General features: G+C 38.8%; 1 protein-coding gene across 1 annotated transcript; it reads right to left on the reverse strand.

Moving 5' to 3' along the window:
- Window positions 1-372: 372 nt before the first annotated feature.
- Window positions 373-23,818, reverse strand: LOC134530111 (A-kinase anchor protein 10, mitochondrial). The gene is made up of 12 exons (XM_063364714.1): window positions 23,551-23,818; window positions 22,776-22,940; window positions 21,876-22,671; window positions 20,429-20,552; window positions 19,600-19,736; window positions 18,596-18,740; window positions 16,846-16,954; window positions 15,725-15,893; window positions 11,994-12,070; window positions 9,868-9,920; window positions 7,608-7,711; window positions 373-6,805 (listed from the first exon to the last, which is right to left on the reverse strand). The coding sequence occupies exons 1-11, from the start codon at window positions 23,573-23,575 to the stop codon at window positions 7,619-7,621; spliced, it is 1,893 nt and encodes a 630-aa protein (XP_063220784.1). The 5' UTR covers window positions 23,576-23,818; the 3' UTR covers window positions 373-6,805; window positions 7,608-7,618.
- Window positions 23,819-24,049: the final 231 nt, after the last annotated feature.

The following is a 24,049-nucleotide window of genomic DNA, read 5'->3' on the forward strand; positions in this document are numbered from 1 at the left end:
AAACATCCATAGTGATGTTCCTGCACAATTTTGAATTATAATTTATGGCATCATACAGGAGAGAGAAAAAAAAAGTTGCCGGGTTCTTATTTGTTAATGTTGACTGCCAATAACTTTTTTTTTTAACTTGAAATAACCAGGAGGGAAAATTTTCAAGGTCCACTCAGCAACTGTAGAGCCACATGACATACTAGCTGCACAAGTTCTTTTGCAGATCTAGAGCCAAGATGTCAGAGGACAATCCAAATCAAAAGCCATGTCTGAATACGTACTAGGGTTCTACCTAAATCAAATGTGTGACAGTAAGATATACATTGGTTAGTACGACCTTAATTTACTGTGCTGGAAATACATACTAAATAACAAAATAACTGTGTGAAGTAATCTTCAGTTTTATTTCATTTCCAGTCTAACATTATTCAGATGACACAATCCAAAATTAAGCTTTAAGTGGGTAATAAAAAGTTGGAGGTACACCTATCCCTCACTTAGCATGTCTTCAGATTGTGCTGATTCATTTAGTGCAATGTGAATTTTATTGCCCCAGTCTTGAATAGCAAGTCTGTAAATTTCAGTTAGCACGAAATCTCGGCAGGCAAAAAAAAAAAAAAAAAAAAAATGGAGCACGACGCCACGAAGTCTGTTTCAACTTCCGTAAACAACACAAGTGTCGTGGGATACAGTTAGCCAAACAAAGGGGGGAAGAGATGCGGGCGCAGGTCTGTCTATGCTATCGGCTGTTGTAAAAATATCAGTTTGGCAAGTTAAATTGTGGCCATGGAGTGTAAAGGACCAAATGTTTTTACGTCCACCCGAATGCCGCCGTGCCGTACCATTGTCGCCTGGCCACAAACCGGGCAGTGAACTCAGTTTAGCCAGTGGTCCATTCAGCTGCCGGTAACTGTGCGTGCTTGATCACTCATAATGTCATAATGCATCGTGTTCAAGTATTTGAGACAAAACTAGAAGTATTACGGCGTGCAGATTGTCATGAAGGCCACGCTTATGTTATGACGCACATTAGTTCTAAGCAAGTCAACTGTGCGCACAATCATACGAAATAAGGACTCTTACCAAAGGTTTATATAAGTCTGATGCTGTTGGTTGTACTAGCGGGAATATATTTGACATTAGTAGGGCCTGGAATTTTTCGCGATCGCGAATTTTGCGAAAATTAGCGCGAATTTCGCATGAAAACGCGAAAAGTAAGTACATTTGCGAAAACCACAACATTTCTATATTACACTGCGAATATATCCCCGAAAAGTATCATTACAGTAGAATCCCGCCGATGCGACCCCCCTCTGATGCGTCCATTCCGTTTATACGACCGTTTTTTGAGAAAACGTGAAAAATTTGAGCAGAGAAAGTCGTAAATTTGAGTAAAATCGGCTGAAAAACAAGTCTGTTACACTTTGTTGGGCACTGTGTTCAACTGTCCACGCGGCAGTGTCTAGCCGAGCTCGGCGCGTCCACTATCGCACGAAAAGCCATCTCAGCGGTCATGTTATCTTACCCGCCCGCACGAAAAGCCGCTGAGGTAGCTTCTGCGAGAGCGTAAGAAACTCGTCGGGCCAGGCTGGCGGTAGCGGCGGTTTGACGTCATACGTGACGTGACGTGACGCTTACCTCTCCCATCCCCTGCTAATTCTTCAAGGCTCATCCCTCCCAGAGTCACAAACCATGTAAAAACACCCCCCCCCCCCCCCTTTTCCATCTAACATTTCAACACATTCCCTTCCTTATTTCAACTAGTGATGGGCAGAACGGATCTTTTGACCGAATCGGTTCTTTTGGATCAGTACCGTGAGATGATTCGTTCAGAACGATTCGTTCATCTCGGTCAATTCGTTATTTTCTGTGTATGGGATCTGGCTCTTTTATCAGGTGTCGTAACTCGTTCATCCTTTAGAGTATTACGTTCGTGTTTTTGTATTTGAATTTGAACATTGCTTTCCGTAGCCAGTGAATCACAGTTGCGTATATGAAACAAGATTATTTATATTTTATTACTTTTTAAGTTACAAATATTAATATATATGCTATTTACACTCTAGTGACAGTAAAGTGTTTACATGTAGACCAACACATTTAGAGAAAAAAGACAAAAATTTAATACTACTGCAATTCAGTATGAAGAGAAACAAATGAAGTACATTAATTAACCCAAAAATGGTAAGTGTGAACATTTGTAGTTACTTTCCCTGTTATTTTTTAATTCATACGTTTTTTTTTTGTTTTTTTAGTTTTTTATTTCCAAATTTGTGTATGTGAATGTGAAAAAGCAATTTTAAACCACTACTTAACAGTTGACATTTTCAGGTATAGATACTTTTCATGTTACCCTATTTTATTTCATCAGTTATCGTTTGCTCTTGTGAACATGCGCACGCTGTGATTACTAATTCTTCAGACTCCTGACGTCATGAATCATTTTACGAACGAATCAGACCGGGCGCGTGGCTGGTTCTCTCATCTCGTTCTCTCGTTCTCTCGTTCTCTCCGCGTTTTCGTTCTTCCGAATCTTTCAAGGTACCGGCTCTCAAAGAGCCAGTTCTTTACATCGCGAACGAATCGCAAGATTTCGTTCTCTCAAAGATTCGTTCTTTTTGAACGAATCGTTAACGAACGACCCATCACTAATTTCAACCTTCTGCGTGAGAAACTGTCAGCATCCTCCTCCCCTCCCACACTGCGTGCGCCAAAAGCCAGGTTGTATAGTCCATTCTCGGTAAAATAAATATTTGTATGGGCTTATACGACTGTCCTTCGCCGTTAATAAATACTTTATAAGTTTAAGTTATTATGAAACAATTTGTTTATTAGTCACACAGCAGTTTCTGCTGAAAAATCACTATTACCTCGAATTTTATTGAATAGAAAAATTTAGCAGGGCCGTAAATATATTTATTTTACTGCATAGTTACTTTTCCATCTGCATTCCAACGTGTTTTTATCTTTTTTTTTCACGCTATGAAGGGACGTGGACAAGATAATTGCTTGAGCTGTCAAAATAAACATCGCTGACGACAAGGGCGGGAGCGCATCCTGTCGGTCTGTTGCTGTGATTATCTACTCCAAAAACATGTCACAGCATTTCAGGATAGCATTGTTCTTATATCTTTCGTTTATAGCCGAATGTTTTCTACCTGATCCACACAAGTTCCTTCGTCACGTTTTGAACGAAAATAACCACCAGCTGGCTAGCATAGCCTAACTCGCGTGACGCGAATTCACTTAGCGCGAGTATTTATCGGACCCCATTGTTCAGGGTATGCGAGTCCGAGGTGTAAAATGAATTTTAAAAAGTTGTCTTTTTTACTCCATAGACTATTTGAATATGAAATCTATGCGAACAAAGGCGATTTTTTAATGTATTTGGATATATTTGGGGGGGGAGGGGGGGGGGGGGGGAATTGGCCCGAATTCTCTATTGCGACCATTCTGTTTATAAGTCCGTTTTTCCGGGAACCGTGAGGGGTCGCATCAGCGGGATTCTACGTATTTGCAGATCACTTATACTCACGTATGGTTAAAGTATCATTTAACCCAAAAAGTTCCATTGACAAACATCTAAATTGGGCTAAGCATGTGGCATCGGCAGCCGAAAAAAAATGATTGTAGTTGCAAACATCTATAGCAACGTGTCTGTTTTGTGTAACTGTTTTGGATTTAATTGGCTGTTATTATGCATATTAGTCTATTCCTAGTATACATGGATTGTTTATTAAATATGTAAACTATTATATTCAATAACTGCACAATTTAGTCAACATTTAAAATACCGGTAAAATTTTCATTGCATAACGAAAATACCGACTTTAAACCACCGCTTTTCTAATTTGAAAGTACCGCTTTTTGCATACTGAAAACACCGAAATTTTCCAGGCCCTAGACATTAGATACCGGAACAGAAATGAACAGATGATTCACGTGGAAAAGGTTGTTAAATGAATGTTGCAATGAAAAAAAATAATCATTGGCCTGACAGGATTGGTGTGAACCAGGTGGTGATACGCGAATAAGCACTTTAATTTTTAAAAATTTAAATGTAATTATCCGGACAGTAATATCGGTTTCACTGTCAGTAAAGGATGGTTTGGAAAGGTACGCAATGTGAGTTGAAGGTCACGCCCGGGCGTGCAAGTCAGCCAGCCGACTGTCAATAAAGTACATAAAAACGTATCTCCCGTTACGCGGTGTAGTATTTGTCATACAAAGTGCGATGGGAGGCACATAATGGTGTGACATACATAGTGTTATTCAAAGCAATATATTACATAAAGTGTATTTTCCTACATAATTTTGGAACACATTAAATGAATTAGCCTTGCTATTTATGGAAACTAATGCTTCAGAATACGCGATTTTGAATAACACGAGCATTTTTAGGAACAAATTAATCGTGCTAAGTGAGGAATAGGTGTACTTTGTTGCTATTAGATACATGTTATTCTGTTTTGAACACAAATTTATCTAAAACTATTTTATTTTGATACGTTGCAAAGGAATTAAACAGCATAATTATATACTGGCATGTGATTCAATACCTCACCACACAGTGTGTTGTTACATGATGTTCAGATCAACACATGCATATAAGAACCAAAACCTGATAGCTTTTAAAGTCAATTATAAGTTTATAATTATGGAACCTTCACTTACAAATGCCTTTCTGAAAAGTCTCAATAAGGATTACAGTGCACACAGAACTTGAAACTGCCTCTAAGCATAAAATATGATTAATAAACAGTTTGTCATCTAACAAAAGTAAATTATTTTTATTTATTCTAAATATATAGTACAATGACTCCACAAACATAATAAAATTGCAGATAAATATAGATATTAAATTTTATAATATTATACAAGCATTTTGTATTGTGTACAACAATAACTAAATCTGCCAATCAATACATACGTATGTAATAGTAAATGCAACATAATAAATCTGAAATTCTCAGTAAAATACTAATTAAAACATAACAAAACTATATACTGTATAAAGTACAAATCAAAAATATGTAAAATAACACTAGCACAGACCATAAGACACAAATAAAAATATTAAGTATGTACCTTCAACTTCTTCATTGTGGCGGGACATTTGAAAACTTCTTTGTTTGGTTTTTGTGTTTTTTTTTTTAAATCTTACATGACCTGCCTCTTTTATTGTCCGTACTAGTGTTACAATACATACACATATTCTGTACCTCAATGAGACATTGTTATTTTCTCTCCTCAAACATTAAAACTATAAAAAAGGAACAAAAGCAAACAATAAGACAAGGATGAGAATGTAAACGAGTGTGGAAACCATAGACTCCATCTCAGGAGTTACGACAACATGCAATAACAAAATTAGTTGAAAGACAATGGCAGAAGAAGAAAAATTCTTCTCTTGTTCTCATTCAGTCCCAGTTTGCAACATCACTTGTTTGATTTCAGCTCGGGTTCTCGGGATTGAAATTATTTTAACTAATTAGCAAAATATTAAAAAGCTGTATTCTTACACCTTCAAAGAGTTTATATTGATTCAACTTTGTTACTACAGTACGGTTAGCAAACTTTCCCTTAAACTGTGAACATCCTTTACAAACTTCACTGTTAAACTTTCAGCACCACCAACTAGCGCTCGGTACTTTGCTTCCCGGTGGTGCGTCCTCCCAAGACACTGCCCCCTGCTAGTTCAGTCTTCATCCACTCGGCAGGCTGCCTGCAATACCTGGGCCTTCAACACATCAGCCGTCGTCTTGACTGAACATCCCTTGTAGCTTGTAACGCAACGTGTCGATGGCAATTTAAACCAAACTGAAAGGCAATATACTATGCACAAAATCTGTAATCTAGGGCAATGTTGCTTAAAAAAAGTAAGAGAGTTAAATATGTTCATCGTCACACAACTAGTCTTAATCAGTGCAAAATATTATGTACCTGGAAATTAGTAAGTGTCTGTGCACAAAGAAATTCAGTTTCATTTTATGTGTGTGTGTACTTTATAAAACCAATCAAATTCCTATTCCTAACGGAGTAACACAGCACCCAACCATTATAGAAACAAGACAGTTTGTTTGATAGCTAAGCTATGTATGACATTGCTTCAAATGGGCTCGATAGTCACTGCAAACTGAGTTATTTGAGGTACCACCAAGTTTAAAATAAATTAAATTTAGCTATTTCGTAGCTCAATACTTGATATAATATATATGATAATGATAAGCCAGAAATTAAAAACTACCAGAACCTTACATTTTGTAATTCAAGCGTAACCTGACATTCAAACAACTTGTCCCTCATACAAAAAAAATATTAAGTAGAAGTGTATAACTAGAACTGGCCTAGTAAATTAGCAACAACCTGCAACTGTGGTCAAACAAGATTATACAGTAAGTATATTAGGCCTGTTCACATAGTTTAAAGACACAGCACGCAAAAGGTTTGAACTTGGAAGTGTCACTCCGCACAGGTACAACTTCATGGCCACAAAGACAACGCTGTGTTCCGGACTCGCTTTGAACTACATGCAACCACAGCTAACTAGACTTTGAACATTACCAATGATTTAATAAAACAAACACTAACAGATATTCCTGCAAAGAATTCAATTGTGTTTGCAGGTACAATGACAATCTTAGATTTACACAATGTTTCTGCAATATAAAACTTGCAGAGTTGCTACAGCACCGCCGTGTAAAACTTGGTTCAGAGAGCATGTGACGCAGACGTAGACGTAGACGTAGACGTAGACGTAACGTTGAAATGCAACCCTCAGGCTTGACTAGACACTTGTTCCACCACGCACATACTGCAAGACAGACACAACAGCCAACATGTCAAACACATTACAAGGCTGATGTAATGGTTCAAGAATTTTCTTTGAACAATCTGATTATGTAATTACGTAGTAACTTGCAAAAATTTGGGTTTGACCACCCCATCATCTTGGTGGCACAAAATTTAATTCAGGGTGTCTACAGGAAAAACAAGAAGTAATGAAACTGAAGGATTGGTAACGAAAGTCATAAATAAGTCCCAACATAAACAGTACTGGTACTGGAAACTTTTACCTCCAGAACTTGTTTAAAGAAATAAATAAATAGTGTGAATAAAATAAATAGATTGAGTAAATTTCAATAGTATTTTCAGTCCAAGTATCGTGATACGTATTGGTAAATTCGAACATTAGTTAGAATAATTAAATTTGTGCCTATTTTGAAATTAAACAATTTCAGCATTACTTACTTCAAATGCATGAAATCACAAAGCTTTTACAGTTATCTAGACATCACAACTAAATAAAGTAAATCATAACTTTATTAATATTATTTATCTGCAAACTTTTAGGTTGAATTACTTTATTGAAAATATAATGAAATTCAGACTCACAGATATAGTAAAAAAATTGTTTAGATATTAAGTCTCACATGTTTAACACATACACAGACAAATAAATAAAATATAAAAAAATATCCCACACAATTTTAAATTTCATTTGTGAAATATTACTCAGTTGAGATTTCTTTGTTTCCAGTTAGCAAAGTAACGATTATTTAGTGGAATACTTTGAACGGGTGTCGCTGGAAACGGAATGTGCGAGGTGTACTCACGCAGCGAAGGATCAGGAGTGGAACGGATCCTGAGCACCCAGCGTCAGGCTCGTGATGTCCTTGACGATCTTCTCCGCTATCTGCCACGCCAGTTCCTCCTTCGCCTGCGCACAGTTCAACCCCCACACGCCGTTAGTGCTCCGGACTGAGAAGGGGGCAGCTATCACCCCGCGTGCTCGCAAGTTGGCAAGGGACTGGCCAACGCTACACCCGCCCCTCCGAGCTATGCTGTTTCATTCACCGAGTCGCAAGTAATGTCTCCCGCAAATTACAGCACAATTTCAACTAGCGCTTTTTTTTCTTTTACGTGAAATTTTATTTCCACACGCACAGTAGTAACAGCACTTGTGTAGCATCAAATGCAACACAACGAATTAAAATGTGACGAATTAACTTTCAATATTTTGCTCTTTTCTTAATAGCTATTCCCCTCCTTCATTGCGTATTTATCTCCAACGATGGCCCGAGTGTTCAGCCAGCGTTTATATTAGGCCATCCCGCACGTTAGCAGCATCTCTGGGCTAGTTCACCCTGCACCTACTACGATGCACTAGTGGCAAATCATGCCAGACACATATTTAGTAAACAAAAGAGTCTGGAATTACATTAACAGTTTAAATAATCTTTCTAATTATATAAAACATTTATTTTATGATCTTTTAATGTTATTAGAATTTAAGTACTATATCTCCTATATTAATAACATGATTTTGTAACTCTGAAATGTTGCTAGAGATTCTTAGGAATGTTATGCCCAAACCCCATTATTTTAAAAAACGTGGACCGTGAATTTTTTTTTAAATTTCATCTTAAGTTGTTTAATCCCAAAATTTTACTCAACATTTATTTAAATGTACTTCAAATGTATTTAAACTATATATTAAAAAGTTTTTATCAGCAAGCACATTTACCTGATTGGAAAACAAATTATTTTGATTAATATACAATTTTATAGAAAAAAAAGTATTTAATTAGCGCTGTTTTCCTTGTTTTCCTGGAACGAATTAGGGCGTTACTCCGAGGGGCAGGTGTACTTGCGCCTCAAACCAATCATTTAATTAAAGTTACAACTGCATGGCTGCATGGCTGCATATGAAGGACAAAGTTACTGGTTGGTGCTCATGAATCACAAGTCCAGAATGAAGTCAGTGCAAACTATCAGGAACCAGCGTCCGGATCAAGCAGGCTTCCATGCAGTGGTGAAAAAAAAAAACCATTTAAGATATCCCGTTGCAATGTATCATAAAAAGAAACTATTCTTGTATTCAAACTTTTAATGTGTGTCTACCCTATATTGGGGTTCCTGATTGTAACCATTACGTTACAGTCCCGGTATATTCATCATAAGGAAAAGGTATACGTATATCTCCTGTGCACATACAACATTTTGTGTTTTAAATTTTCCTGCTTATATCATCATAAATGGTTTTTAAATTGTGAAATTATTCATTATTTTTGCATACTGATTTGTCATCAAATTCAATTATCACTTACTGATTTTCATCAAAAAAGCCAGTTAATTCAGGGAGAGATTTGCAAAAAAAAACATACTTTGATTTAAAACAAATATCCAAGTAAATAAGCTCCAACAGAGGCAGATACATAAATTTAGTAGTTACTTAACTTGCATGATAAAAAAAAAACAGTATTAACAATATTTTAAATTCTTACTTGATAGATTTTAATGGTTAGAATGGTCATCTATCGGGCAGTGGCTCAAATTCAACAAAAGGATGTAGAGGCAGAGAATTTTGCTGCTGTGGTTAGGGTTCTACTGTTTGTTTTTAACCTTTGTGTTTCAGAACTTTTAACTAGAAATTTTGGCCACCATTTTGGGTAACAACCCACAAGATAATTGAGTAACTTCTTCATTGTCCCAAGGACTGAGTACCGTCAGTAGCAAGCAACCACAGGATATAATAATGAGCAGTAGGTATGTGTTTCAGAGCCAGTAAAGATGTTTTGTGCAACCTGTTTGTTTTTTTGTCATGTTCGTGTTTTAATGGTCAAAGATGGCGGCCAATGGTGACTTGTGAATTTTCATGAAGGATTAATAAAATGGAGCGAAAATCAGTATAGGTTGTCTGAGAGACTTTATTTCAATAATCAATTGTCTACAGTAACTTTTTTTTTTCAATATTCAGTCCAAATCTCAAGTGTTTAACTGAACCAAGAACCGAGAAAACACATTACCAGTTCCTGCTTATAATCCTCTTGGATCACATTATAACTGGGTTCTGCTATCTTACGTCAAACATACCTTATCCTCTTCCATGTGAACCAGCTTCTTCATAACTTTGGTGATGCGATTCTCTAACAGAGAAAAAAAAAAATTATATAAATATTTCATCATCACTGACATTGCCATGGGTAATGGCCATAAATGTTCACAGCTCAGTATCATTTGTAGTAGCAACAAGTTTTATTCTATAACCTAAACCAAGTTTTCGATTGATTCCAAGCCAAACTAAAATATTAATGGTGCTCTAACAAAACTACATACCAACACAATATATTTTTTTAAAATTACGTTGGTTTCCATTTAAATAAATAAACATATCTGAGAACTTGAAAACAAGTCTTTCAATATATATTCATTCTTTGGGTATACATAGTACATATATAATTTCACTTAAAATATAATTATTGCACACACGCACAGTCATACCCCATAGCGGCCATAGCATCACATTTGCACCTGGATCTCTATGTTATTGGAAAAGCCAGTGATATTAACACATTCGGTGCTACTAAAAACCTACACAGGTTAACTCTGCCGTGGTAAAAGTTAGCTCTAATCATTCTGAAACATAATAATTCCAAATAGTTTACGTGAGTGAAGTCTGGATCAGATTAACTAAACAATTACTCAATAACCTCAGGTTTGATTCAGAGTGATTGTACGGTAAATTAAGTAGACCAAGTTGAATAGTTAGGTTAACATAAGTGCCTACTGCTTACATACTTACAAAAGCATTAGGTTCAATCACTATTTAGTTTCAAGTGTCCGTTCACTGAAAGTATTGACACCAATACTCAGAAAATATAACAGAACAAATAAATTTGATGCATGAAACACACATGAAAGTGAATTCTATAAATTTTTTTCTAAACATAGATAGTTTTTAATTATTCTGAATAAGAAAATTCTTTGTGAAACCAACACAATAATATGCATACATATGAATATGAATATGTATACAAAGTTATTCATGCTTAGATTGTGCATTAGTAGAGACAAGATTTTATGGTTTTATTTATAGGCCAATTTCATTTTTAAAACAAGAAATTTCAGTGTTATTATTTTTATATTTTCTGAACTCTGTTTATTCAAAAAGATAGAACAGTTTTCAACAAATACAAAACTAGATTGTTCAAAGATGCATACTTCACCAAAACAGTGTCATTTTGACTGATACACCATGCACTTTTACAATATCATAAATTGTAATAAGCATATCTAACTACTGGAAACAATAAAAATAAATCAGCATGTATACGTGCATTTTAAAATGCATATTGAAAACATTAGTTACTAATAACAGTTGCAATATCAAAAAAAGCAGGATTTTTTCTATTCCATTTAGTATATACATTTTGGTACTAACTCTATGGCCTATGCCAAATAATTTAAATTTATTGAATTTAATAAATGAAAGATTTTTTTGTTGTTGTATATCGGTGATTTATGGGGTATTAACTTGCTTTTCAGTGTTATTCACCACATAATCTTGTTCCTCTGCTTCAGTCTGGGCAATGCGCAGATAGCCAGTAAATTGTAAGGTACTTCACCTTTTATCTACAGTATAAAAGCTTTAGTGTAGAGCTGGGCCGATGACGATCACCGATCACAATAATCGGCCGATTTTAACACAGCGGCACCGGTACCGATCTGCAAATTATTTACCGATCACCAAACGCCGATCATTACATACTAAATAATAATAAATACTGAATTAAGCTTAAAAATGCAAAGTTGTACATTTCAAATTTACTTACAAAATAACTAAATAAGATAGGCCTACAATCACGTATTAACAAAAACACGAATTTACAGTATTAATTTGCATATGGGTATTTTTAAAACATGCCAAACAATTATTTTACGAAGTTTTTAATCATTCACAATAAAAACTTCAATTTTTATGAAATAATACTAATTTTAACTTACGTCTATCGCACTTACGAAACCACAGCCATAGAATATTGTGTGCTGATTTTTAGATTTTTATTATTAACATCAAACAAGCTATATAATTCTTAATTTGTCTGATCGGCAATGATCAGCGCAAATGATCGGTATCGGAATGATCGGCAAATTTAGTGATCGGCCCAGCCCTACTTTAGTGTGTTACACTTCAAAAACTAGGACTATGTGCAACACACCTCCTTTCTTGCCCGGCTCGGGTTCAAAATCAGTCTCGAACCTCCCGATCTCATTGATGCGACCAAAACTCAGGCCGCTGTAACACACACGACCCACACACTTACTCACTGCACACGACATTAACTGCACACATCCTACTTCAAGTTTGACAGACTTAAAATTTAATTTACTAGTTCAAACTTTAAACCATGTTTTATAATTTAATGCTATATTTGATAACGATACATTACAGTCAAAAACATCTTAAAAGCCTAATGTACACACAAATGACACACGTTACAACTGCCTACTTTTTTTATATAGATAAAATAACAAGGTGAGCAGAAAAAACTGATTCGTGTACACAAATTGACAAGATATTTATGACATCAAAATGTATTAAAATTCTTCAATTCTCTGACACCACCACTTCTTCATTTGGAATTAAATAAAAAGTATAAATATTTAAGATAAAATTTGAATTCTATTATGTTAAGTACCAGATGTAACAGAATACAAGACACTAGAATTCAGATGGCTTCTATTTATGACAGCTGTTAAGTTCTATATACTTAGGTGTTAAAAATAATCAGGACTTGAATAAAGCTCAACCTCAAATAACTCAAATATTTGGCCCACCTTGAATATTAAGACCACTTCAAACATTTGAGGTGTTAAAAATGAACACTGGGTATGACGTCAAGGGATCGAGCAGAACACGGAATAGGTCCATCTCGCCCAAACCAACAACCAGGGAACATTCCAATGGGAAACTTCGCACTTCCAATACCACGTGGCCATGTGTCGTATTGTTGGAGGAACGCACACCTTAAAACTGCATGTGGAATACAGAACAGTCCTGAAAACAGTGCTCCTTCACTACATAGTATAAAACAAAGTCGCTTCCCGCTGTCTGTCTGTCCCTATGTATGCTTACATCTTTAAAACTACGCAACAAATTTTGATGCAGTTTTTTTTAATAGATAGAGTGATTCAAGAGGAAGGTTTATATGTATAATACATGCATACTATAGTAGAGAAACACTGATAATTTTAGAGGTTTCTAATGTGATGTCGTAAATAAAGACATTCTGTAGTATATTTAGTACCAGCAGTGCACCCGTGCGAAGCCGGGGCGGGTCGCTAGTACTTTTACAAAACTCAACTGATTCCAACATGTAATAACATTGTCATATTTTTAATGAATTGACTATAAATTAAATTAAAATACATTAACTCATTAACTATTACAATTGTATACTAGAGTAAAACCTATTAATTGGCGGATTTAGAAGATTTGTGATACAATCCTAGACTGGCTACTTTGATTTCAGTTTTCCAAGAGCTATCCAAAATCATTCTTAGCAAATGTTGGAATAATTCCTTACTGCTGGCAATGGCTTTTGTCTTCCTCAATGTTCCAGTTTTGTGTCATTATGCCTTACCGTCTCTAATGACCTCTCTGCAGATATGATCCACAACTCTCACCTCAAATGTAGACATTTAAGTATTTCTGTACACATTCAGATGTACACCCGTCCCTAGAAGCAACACCCTAATTCATTCTTGGAAAAAAGGAGCACTTATAAAACACATTTTGCCATAGTGTATTTTAATCAAAATTATTTGTTTTCCAGCCATGGAATTGTGCTTTTTGACCACCATTTTCATCAAGACACTGCTCCCGTTAAAATCAATTAACGACCCATCACCGGAGCTGCTGCCAACTTCCAGGATGGTGCAATGTAAACACTGGCTGAACACTCAGGCATCTGAGCTATTACTGCGTAATACAAACCACTTAACTTGTTAATACGGCTTAAGTAAATACACAAAGGAACTGTATAGCTATTACCTAAGTAAAGAGTAAACCAACGTTTGTCGATTTGTCATATCATTAATTTGTTGCATTATGTTCAATCCTTCACCAAGTGCAATTACCATTGCGAACGCAAGAGAATAAAAATTCACATCAATGACAAAGATCCCTACTTCAAATATATGACAGTGCTATTTCAAATGGGGGAGCTGAATTGTTGCCCGTTGGATGGGCAGCCCTTCAGGATTTTTCTGGCAATGGTTTGTTTGTACAGCGACTGGAAGGGCAGCCCATCCAATTTCTGAAAACATGTTTCTTGAAGTGTTTAAATAATCCTGAAAACTTGCCCCTTGGAAGGGCAGCCCATCAGGATTTTTCTAACAGTAGTGTTTTTGAAAGGTTGTCTGAATTGTTGCCATTTGGATGGGCAGCCCATCAGGATTTTTCTGACAGTGGTGTTTTTGAAAGGTTGTCTGAATTGTTGCCAATTGGATGGGCAGCCTATCAAAAACACTACTGTCAGAAAAATCCTGATGGGCTGCCCATCCAATGGGCAACAATTCAGACAACCTTTCAAAAACACTACTGTCAGAAAAATCCTGATGGGCTGCCCATCCAAGGGGCAAGTTTTCAGGATTATTTAAACTCTTAAAGGAGCATGTTTTCAGAAATTGGATGGGCTGCCCTTACAGTCTCTGTACAAATAAACCACTGTCAGAAAAAATCCTGAAGGGCTGCCCTTCCAATGGGCAACAATTCAGTCGCCCCTTTCAAATAATGCTGTAGTTTATTAACATAGTAACTTTAAAACTGCACAATTTGAACAGTGTTACATTGAGGGGCAGGTGTATTTGAGATTATGAGTCTTCCTGTCTCTTATTAATGATGGTTTTAAACCTTTTAGAAAACAAGATTACTGGAGATGGCCTCACACAGCTAAATTCAGAGAAAACAGAGAACGGATTGGCTATAGCCTACAACACGGTCATATAGACAGGTCTGGCAACTTACCTACATTCTCTAGCCGCTTAGTGAAGCTCGTGGCGGCCTGCGAACTATACAGCGCTAGTAGTAGTTCAGCACATTATTGACATTGAGTTAAATGGGAGTTTCGTATAAAAGTGGTCTTATATTTTAAAAGGCTGTTTGGTTTTAAACTTCAGTTACAGTTTTAAGATTTTAAATTTGGGAGCTTTGAAGGGGTTACATGCATAGCAATAACTTGTAACTCTGCCGCAGTTGTCAGTTAAAAGTTGGAGTGTTGAGAATGCTGATCCCAAACAATCTGGGATCTCCCATAAAAGCGGCATTTTTGAAATGTTAATTGTGTATTTAAATCAAAAACATTAGATTAACATTGTGTCAGTCTTTCAAATGTGACTTTTAGTCCGGTAATTATTTTTAATCTAAGAAAATTTCAACTCTTAATTTTCCTGGTACTGCAGCTTGCTATTTTTTTTTCTTTTAACCGGGTTGTCAGGTAGGTACAAAAAACAAAACAAAAAATTCATAGTTTTTAAGCCGTAACCTTCATTACACTCAGGCGCAATACAAGAGCGAGACATTCTCTCTCACCGCTCCAGCGGTGTAACTGACAAATGCGTAAAAATTTTTAAGGCATTGGTATACATTAGGCATTTATCGAGTACCCAAACTAAATAACAAAAAAAAAAAAAAAAAAAAAAAAAAAATAGTTGTGTAAAAAAAAAAATTTAATAAATTGAGACAAAATTAGGAATGACATATCATATCATATATGAAACTCCCATTTAACACAATGTTAAAGATGGGTTCCACCACTACTAGTGCCGTCAGTTCGCAGGCCGGCGCGCGAGACTCCCCGAGGGAAAGGACAAGCAGTCGCCAGACCCGTCCACGTGACCGAGGGCTGCTCTGAGGGAGCACCAGACGGGAGGGACGGGAGGGGCGGACCTGTGCTGCCGCCGCCGCCAGAGGGAGTCGGGGTCGTACAGCTGGCGGGCGTCTATCCTCATGTCGCCCCCGCGCAGGCTGTGCAGGTGCCTGCGAGCGGGCGCCGTGTCCTCCGTCGCCAGCAGCGTGTTCTGGGTGGAGATGCTCAGCTCGCTGCTGCACTCCGACCCTGCGCACCCGTGCCGACCGCCGGCTTCGCTCAGCACGTCCCACTCATGGCCCGTCTACAATAGCAACGTCCTAAACTGTGTCCGAAGGATACTCGTCGCTGATTGGTCCACGTGACCCTCTGACGTCATGCGTCAAGTGGGCGGAGGTCCGAACCTACCTGGTCCGAAGACATTCGTTAATTTGAACTTTTTTTCCCAACCTGTGTACTTCGGACACAGAAAAAGAACAGAACACTCACAATATTTGAATTTACGGTTCCCGTTTGAAAACGTGGTGTTTGTTTTTGTTATTGAAGGAAATGGAAGGTGTTGTAAGTCACTTATAACGTACATAACTTTCATAAGTTCAATCTCAAACTACAAAGCATAAAAACAATAAACAAAAACATTTGGTTTGGCACATTTACTGCGCTCTGGTGAAAACTTTAGAAATCGATACATTCGGACATCGGACATCGCAATTGTGGACAGGGCAGTTTTCGGTGAGACAATGTGACGTCACTCACATTCGGATAAGGACACGGACCACGCACAGGTTCGGACTATTGTAGACGGGCTCTTACCAACACAACACTGCTGTTTACCTGCCGAAACTAACAGAACGTCGATACAGTAAATTTTATGTTCTTCACACGTAAAGAATTCTAGTAAGAAAGACCCCGAGAGCCTCGATATCAATAATGTTCGCAGGCCATTGTCTGAAGCAGCTTGGCTTCTGGGTAGTAGCCGTGTCCTTGGCGAATAATTCGCCGACGTTTCGGTCGACATTGCAGTCGCCATCATCAGGCAGGTAACTGCCCCCTGATGATGGTGACTGCAATGTCGACCGAAACATTGGTGAATTATTTGCCAAGGACACGGCTACTACCCAGAAGTCAAGCTACTTCAGCCTTCAATATTAATTGTGAAGATTTTATTTTTAGCAAACTACGCACTGGCAGACCAACTTGCCTGTCTTCCTGCGGTGGGACAAGAGCGGAGGGTTAGCCTGGATGGTGTTGATCAGCTCTGACAGGTACCTGAAATACAGCTGTGATGTCAGGAAGGGCTGCAAGTAACTCTGGAACCACATGAATCGCACGTCATCAGTGTGTTGTGCCGAGATTTTTCAAAAAAAAAACAATCTAACATGTTAATAATACCAAATAGTAGCAAAAATAGACTGGAAAAAAAAAGTCTTTTTTAACAAACCACGATTATAAATAATTAAAACAAGTCATGTGCAAGACTGTGAAATGAAATGAAAGATCAGTAATGACATAATACAACAAATACACTAAATGTATACGTGGGCTGACACAATATTCACCCATCCATCCTCTCAGCTATCACTTGCTGCTAAAAGGTGAAGGTACGTTTTACATCACATAGTTGTGCAAACGAACCTTCAGTTTGATGGGATATCTACAATTATTATTATTATACGGACATTAATCTGGCTCACTGTGGTATCAGGAAGTCACTACTTATCTGTTAAATACATTAAAATTTTATATCAAACAATATCTGGGTTCCCATACACTTATCTTATCTAATTTCCCCGAGTTTTCCATGTCAAATATATTTTAAAAAATCCTCTTATTGGTGTATCTGGCAATTTAACAGATTTACTCAAATAAAAATAACTATCAAAACATAATGTGACAAACATATAATGAAAATATGACTATAAAATGTATTCCAGCACAATATACAGTCTGCACTGTTATCGTTTCAATCTACACTGTGTAACCGACACTGCCGGCTCATGAAGATAATGAATACATTTATTGGATAAACTCTTTTAAATGGTACAAAATCAACTGTTATGAAACTAAAAACAGGGTCAATAGATATTTGATTCAACTTTAAATTAATACACAGTAAGTTGTTTGTGCTCCTTACACTAAATTAATGTTATTGAAAATCTTATACAGACTACTAACAGCATATTAATTTATGATTAAAATGCATTCTGTTTTATAACATTATACTGTGAGGTATTAAACAATACTTATACTGTCTTGAAAATCGATATTGACAATTTCCCTGCGCTTTCCAGGTTTTGCCTGTTTGTGGAAACTCTGAAGATACTCTCTTACAAGATTTAAAATTGCAAGAGACGAGAGCTGTGATCCTCCTGATACAGAGACGAGAGCTGTGATCCTCCTGATACAGAGACGAGAGCTGTGATCCTCCTGATACAGAGACGAGAGCTGTGATCCTCCTGATACAGAGACGAGAGCTGTAATCCTCCTGATACAGAGACGAGAGCTGTGATCCTCCTGATACAGAGACGAGAGCTGTGATCCTCCTGATACAGAGACGAGAGCTGTGATCCTCCTGATACAGAGACGAGAGCTGTGATCCTCCTGATACGGAGACGAGAGCTATGATCCTCCTGATACGGAGACGAGAGCTGTGATCCTCCTGATACGGAGACGAGAGCTGTGATCCTCCTGATACAGAGACGAGAGCTGTGATCCTCCTGATACAGAGACGAGAGCTGTGATCCTCCTGATACCGAGACGAGAGCTGTGATCCTCCTGATACAGAGACGAGAGCTGTGATCCTCCTGATACAGAGACGAGAGCTGTGATCCTCCTGATACAGAGACGTGAGCTGTGATCCTCCTGATACAGACACAAGAGCTGTGATCCTCCTGATACAGAGACGAGAGCTGTGATCCTCCTGATACAGAGACGAGGCGGAGGATGCTCACCTTGTCCAGCACGTGCATGACGACGGAGACGGGCCGCTGGAAGCAGTCGGGGAGGGGCCCGCCCTCTCGGCAGATGCTGTGCTCCACGGCCACCCGTGTCCCAGCGCTGAACCCCAAGGGGCACGTCGCTTGCAGCGAGAAGTACCTGGCCGGGAAATGAGGCCCCGTGACTACCCAGCCACTGACAAACGACCAACACTAACCACATCACGGTTATAGTCAACTACCGATACCCTAACCATCTGATGATTCCAGGGTCTCTTGCTGTAGTTCCCTGGATATAAGGCGAGGTCAGCTTGTCAGCAACGGAAAATGAATTTATTGGCACTTTCACATCAGACTCGAGTCAACTTGTTCTTGGATATAGAAGCAAAATAACATCGCCTCACTTGGAAAAGAACCTAGTGAGGCATTTGGTTCCGCTTCTATTTGCTTTTCAACTCTATTTTTTGTACTCTTTATAAAATCACACATTAAAATTTTGATAATTTTTGCTTTATTACTAGTTTTTTTAAAATGATATTTATTTTATTCAATTTACGATTTTTTTAAATGTTCTTTACAGTTATGCCAAATCATTTTAGTTCTTACCACTATTGTTTTACTTAGTTTAATTTTCTGGTAATTTGTATCTAGTTAACTTCTGTTTGGGACATAATTTTTGCTAGCTGGACTTTAGCAATTATTTTGGTGCACCAGAAACAATAGCTGTGATCGGATGTACCATTGAGTGGACAATTGACACAAATTTTATTGGGCCGGCCGAGGTTCCCGCGCATCAGCCGACTTGCGGGCGGTGAGCGGGCTGGCGACGATGGCCCAGACAATGGAGAACTACCATGACTTCCACGCGGACAGCAATGACCGAGTTGGGGGGGGGGAGGGGGCTCCAGGCTCCGTGCTCGAACTCTCGTGCTACGAACCTGGACCCAACCCTTCGAGAGGCATCTCGTGTGTGCCCCCTCTCACTACGAGTCGACATGACAGTGGTGCAAGGGCCTCACTTGTCGTAGAGGATCATGGCGTCACTCTGGGCCTCCAGCGGGTCGTACGCGCTGCCCTTCTCCAGCAGCTGCTGCTGGAAGTTGACGGCCGCCAGCCAGAACTCCAGCAGGCCTCGCTGCCCCTCCTGCTCCACGAACTGCAACAGCACGGCGCGCGGACATCAGCGCTGCGCAGTCCGGTCCTCGACAGCACGTCTACTGTGCCCGTGGCAATAACAACCAGAAATTGACTACGTACTAAAAATTTTTTTAATTCAAAACAAGATGCTAAATGGTAGCTTCAATTAATATTAATTGGAAAGTAACTAAAAACTAAAACACTACAAAACTACAAAAAAAAAAATTATTTTTGCAAAAGTCCGTTTATTATTACTGCCTTTTGAAAACAAAGACAGGCAGTGACTCAAGAACCAGTAAGATTAAAGAAAATTATCACAATTATTTAGTACCTACCATAAAAATTAGGAGGAGAAAGAAAAATAAAATACCTGTAACGGAGTTTCAATCTTATTTTCATTTTCATTTCTTTCAATTTTTAAATGTGCTTCTGTAATAAACATAAGAAAATTAAAACATTTGAGAGTTGCCAAAAATGTACGTGCATGATGACGATGATAAGTCAAATATTCATTTATTTCATAGCAACACAGATACTTAATGGCAGACATTACTGAGACAATACTGAAATCCAACCCCATTAACAACGGATGCTTCGAACAGCTTGTTTCGAACGTTAACTGGAAACCACACCGGTAATCTAACAATCAGAATGGGGGAACAGAAGTTGAAACACGACGAACGTGGAGTATTCGACGAGTGTGGCACGGACCTCCATGAAGTAGAAGAGGGCCGTGTCGTTGTAGAGCACGTCGGCCAGCGAGACCTCGCCGCTCGTCAGCAGGTCCAGCTGGTGCTTGCAGTGGAACTCGCTGCCCAGGAAGTCGTCGAAGTACCTGCAAGCCACTGCAGCATCACCCTCACGCCTGCAGCACGCCCTCACGAGAGCTCTTGCAGCCGCCTGCGGTAACTCTCTCCTCGGGGACCCCTTGCAGGTACATCCTGAACAACGTGCTGTCCAATCCTGCCCAGAATTAAAGCCCCAAATATCGTCATTCAAAGGTTACGATTAAAATAATCACTAACACAAAAGTCACATCACCTTACACCACAACTATGCGGTTCATTAAAAAGTCATTGATTTATTTATTAAATGAAGTTTGTTTAGAAAATATTTATTCTCAACAACTAATATTAAATTTCAGTTTATTAAAGTGAAACTTCTTTGGCCGAGAGGGGCGAGTAAAATTTTAAGGCCATTTTTTAATGCAACATTTTCATGAAACACTGTTGTGAAACATTTCTGACGCAAAAAGGACGGAGAATAGGTTGCGGACGGTACAGAGAACTGGTTCCCTTGAGCGGCTCAGGTTGAACCCCGCCGTGCTGCAGGGATAGGCGGGACCCGTCTGCTACCCTGATGCCACCCCGACATTAGGGAGTGTTTGGGCAGAGGGCAACACAACGGGGTTTGAGCTTATTGTTGGACACAGCGCCACGGGCCACATTATTTTAATTACTTGTGTAAATAAGTGCTGTTAAAAAGCATTATGAGTATTGTTTTAGCTGTGTAACTAAATATTTTTGAAGTGAAACGTTTTTTGGCATGATGAGAATAAAATTTATTTTACAAATTCAAGGCCAAATTTTAATGCAATGTTTTCGCAAACATAGTTTTGAAACATTTCTAAAGCCAAAGAGATACAAAGAGAGCACTTACCAGTCGAGGTTTGAATTGGCAAAGAATTTTAATTTATATCATGTGTACTGAGTTACACACACTCTTTTTTTTAATGTGTACATATCTGCTTTTGCAGCTATTTGCCCATTCTTCCTCTTACATAAATACAATAGAAATTGAGTAGGCCTAATTCCATCAACAGGACATTAAAAGAGACTTATATCACATTACTAAGGTTCTGTGAACATCAAAAGCAAACTGAAAAATCTGTAAAGCTCTTGAAGCATGTTAGGCTGAGGCCCGAATAATCAATTAAAAAACAATATTTAAAATGCTGGACAAATATTTATGCTTCTAGTGTAATAAACATGAGGTACTACAAGAACTAAAAGATTCAGCTAAAACCCTGAATAAGATGAAGTGTTTTACACAGTGTACTTTTATGAAATCATTACAGAAACACTAAGTTTACCAGAATCGTACTCAAACAGCCCTGCATATTGCATGCTTGAACCGTACACAGGGGGGCAGAGCTTACTCTCGTTCCATGAGGCTGAAGACCTCTTCCTGAGCCTCCGTGAAGCACTCGGGGTCCAGCGGGGCGTCCTCCCGGCAGACGCTGGCGATCAGCCTGCCGCGCACCTCGTCTGACAGTGGCACGCGCAGAGCTGCGCTCGCACGGACGTACTTCCTGTAGATCCTCACAGCGTCGTTCACGGAGAAGCACGCCCCACCGCAGGGATCGCACCTGAACTCGGGCAGCCCCCCGCCCTCGTCGTGGCGCCCGTTCGGCACCCCGTCGTCCCCGCTCGACACCGCCGGCTCCGGAGGTGAGCATCCTGCGTCTGGAAGACCTGGACTGCGTGCAGCGCCGTCCGCAACGTCTCGCTCCAGCTTCGCTTCGCCGGACGCACCGTGCGGACACTTCGACGATACAAAGTTCTCAACGCTTATCTTTATCACAGCACTGCTACAGGGCGAGGACCCTGGCACAGACGGTCCCTGGTCCTCGCCACAGTCTCCACCCTGCCTCGCGGGCGAGCCCCGCGGGGCAGCACCGACGGAATGTCCGCACTCGCAGGAGTGCTCGTCCAAGCTCCCGCGGGCGACCCTGGAGAGGCATGCCGCCGCCTGGCCGCCGGACGTCGACCGGGCCGCCAGGCGGAAGCTCTCGGCGTCCAGCCAGAATCTGACCAGGCCGGGCACCTCGCAGGCTTGCAGGAACTGGATGAAGTAGCCGAGGGCCCCCTTGTCCGCCAGCACCTCCCCCAGCGTCTTGGACAGGCGGGACCTGGTGCGGGGTCTCCGCTGGTTCACAGACTCCCCGTCACCATCTGCAACGCCAGTGAAACCATCAAGTTGAGAGGTGGGTGGGATGGGAACGGGAACACAAACACAAAGATTAACCTAATCATGATAGAAAACTTAAATTCCTCACCTAGTTCGTCCTCATTTATGCCTGCCAGAGGGCTGGAAATATACAGGCCAAACCCCTCTTCAGTCACGTTCACATCGCCATTTGATATCACAGAGCTGGGGCTGTGTTTAGGGGACTTGGCCGGCGAACTGCGAGGTGACGGCTTGTCTCTTCCTTCCTTCTGGCCTGAAAGCAACACAGGCAATCAATCATACGCTTACATTACACTGCTGGCCACAACAGGACATCAAAGCGATATAGTGGGCTCTGAATCTCTTAGGTGAAGAGTCACACAATTGATGTTGAGTGGTCCAACTCGTGCTTGTCGCACAAGTGTAATAGCATAACAATCACAACACCTAAGAACCCTTAACTTACTTGCTATATAGTTACTCTTTTTCCTGTTCTATAAATACAAAATACAGCAGACCTAACTAAAATAATGTTCCATTTCATAATCAATCTTTTTCCAAATGAAAAGTATATTGTGCGATATATAACTAAATGCAAATAACTTTTAAATAATTGTGTGTTGCATGATAAATAATTGTGTATGATAAAAGGTGATATTATATTACTCCACTAAAACCTACATTAAATTAATTTATCCCCCAGAAAAAAATAAAAATTTCTGCTAGAATTAACTATTATTCTTATAAGTTTTGTATATATTATGTCAAACTGAATCAACGTTTCACCTAACCTGAAAATAACTTGTACTTATTTGGCACATTTACACATTCATTTCAACAATGTTAAAATGAAAATAATTTTCAAAATTTACAGAAACACTAACCAGATTTTTTCCAAAAATTCAACATTTCTCATATTTTATGCTTGAAATTATCAGCAACTGTTCTCATTCATATCAGAAGTAGGAAGCCATACACATGTACCACATTCTATCCTTGACTTTAAAAATACGCAACACGAAATAACATAATTATCTATTTTACTGTCAAAACAATACACGCATAAAAACATAAATTATTACATCGGCGAAAATCTAATTTATTTAATGATTTGTTGTTTTCTTTCATAACTTCCTTCAAAGTAATAGCTTGATCGATGTATATCGATATGTACAGTATTATCCAAAGCCTAAACGTACTGTAGATAATGTTTCGTTTTCTACAAATAAACAGATAAAATAAAATTGAAACCGTATATTCAAATAAGAATGACAATATAGGAAAGTTTGAAAGTGATTAAGTGCTAGGAATTATACTTACTGAGGCAAGAAGGTAAAAATCTTGAGCAGGTAATAAAGAAGGAGCATGTAAGCCTCAGATGTC

This window comes from Bacillus rossius, chromosome 3 (assembly GCF_032445375.1).
Source record: "Bacillus rossius redtenbacheri isolate Brsri chromosome 3, Brsri_v3, whole genome shotgun sequence".
NCBI classification, from domain to species: Eukaryota; Metazoa; Arthropoda; class Insecta; order Phasmatodea; family Bacillidae; genus Bacillus; species Bacillus rossius.

Coding starts and splice junctions, on each gene's coding strand:
- LOC134530111 (XM_063364714.1), bottom strand. CDS start 23,575: ATGTTGAATTTTTGGAAAAAATCTG. Junction 20,553..21,875: donor TTCAGCCTCATGGAACGAGA/GTAAGCTCTGCC, acceptor AGTGGCTTGCAG/GTACTTCGACGACTTCCTGG. Junction 16,955..18,595: donor TCATGCACGTGCTGGACAAG/GTGAGCATCCTC, acceptor ATGTGGTTCCAG/AGTTACTTGCAGCCCTTCCT.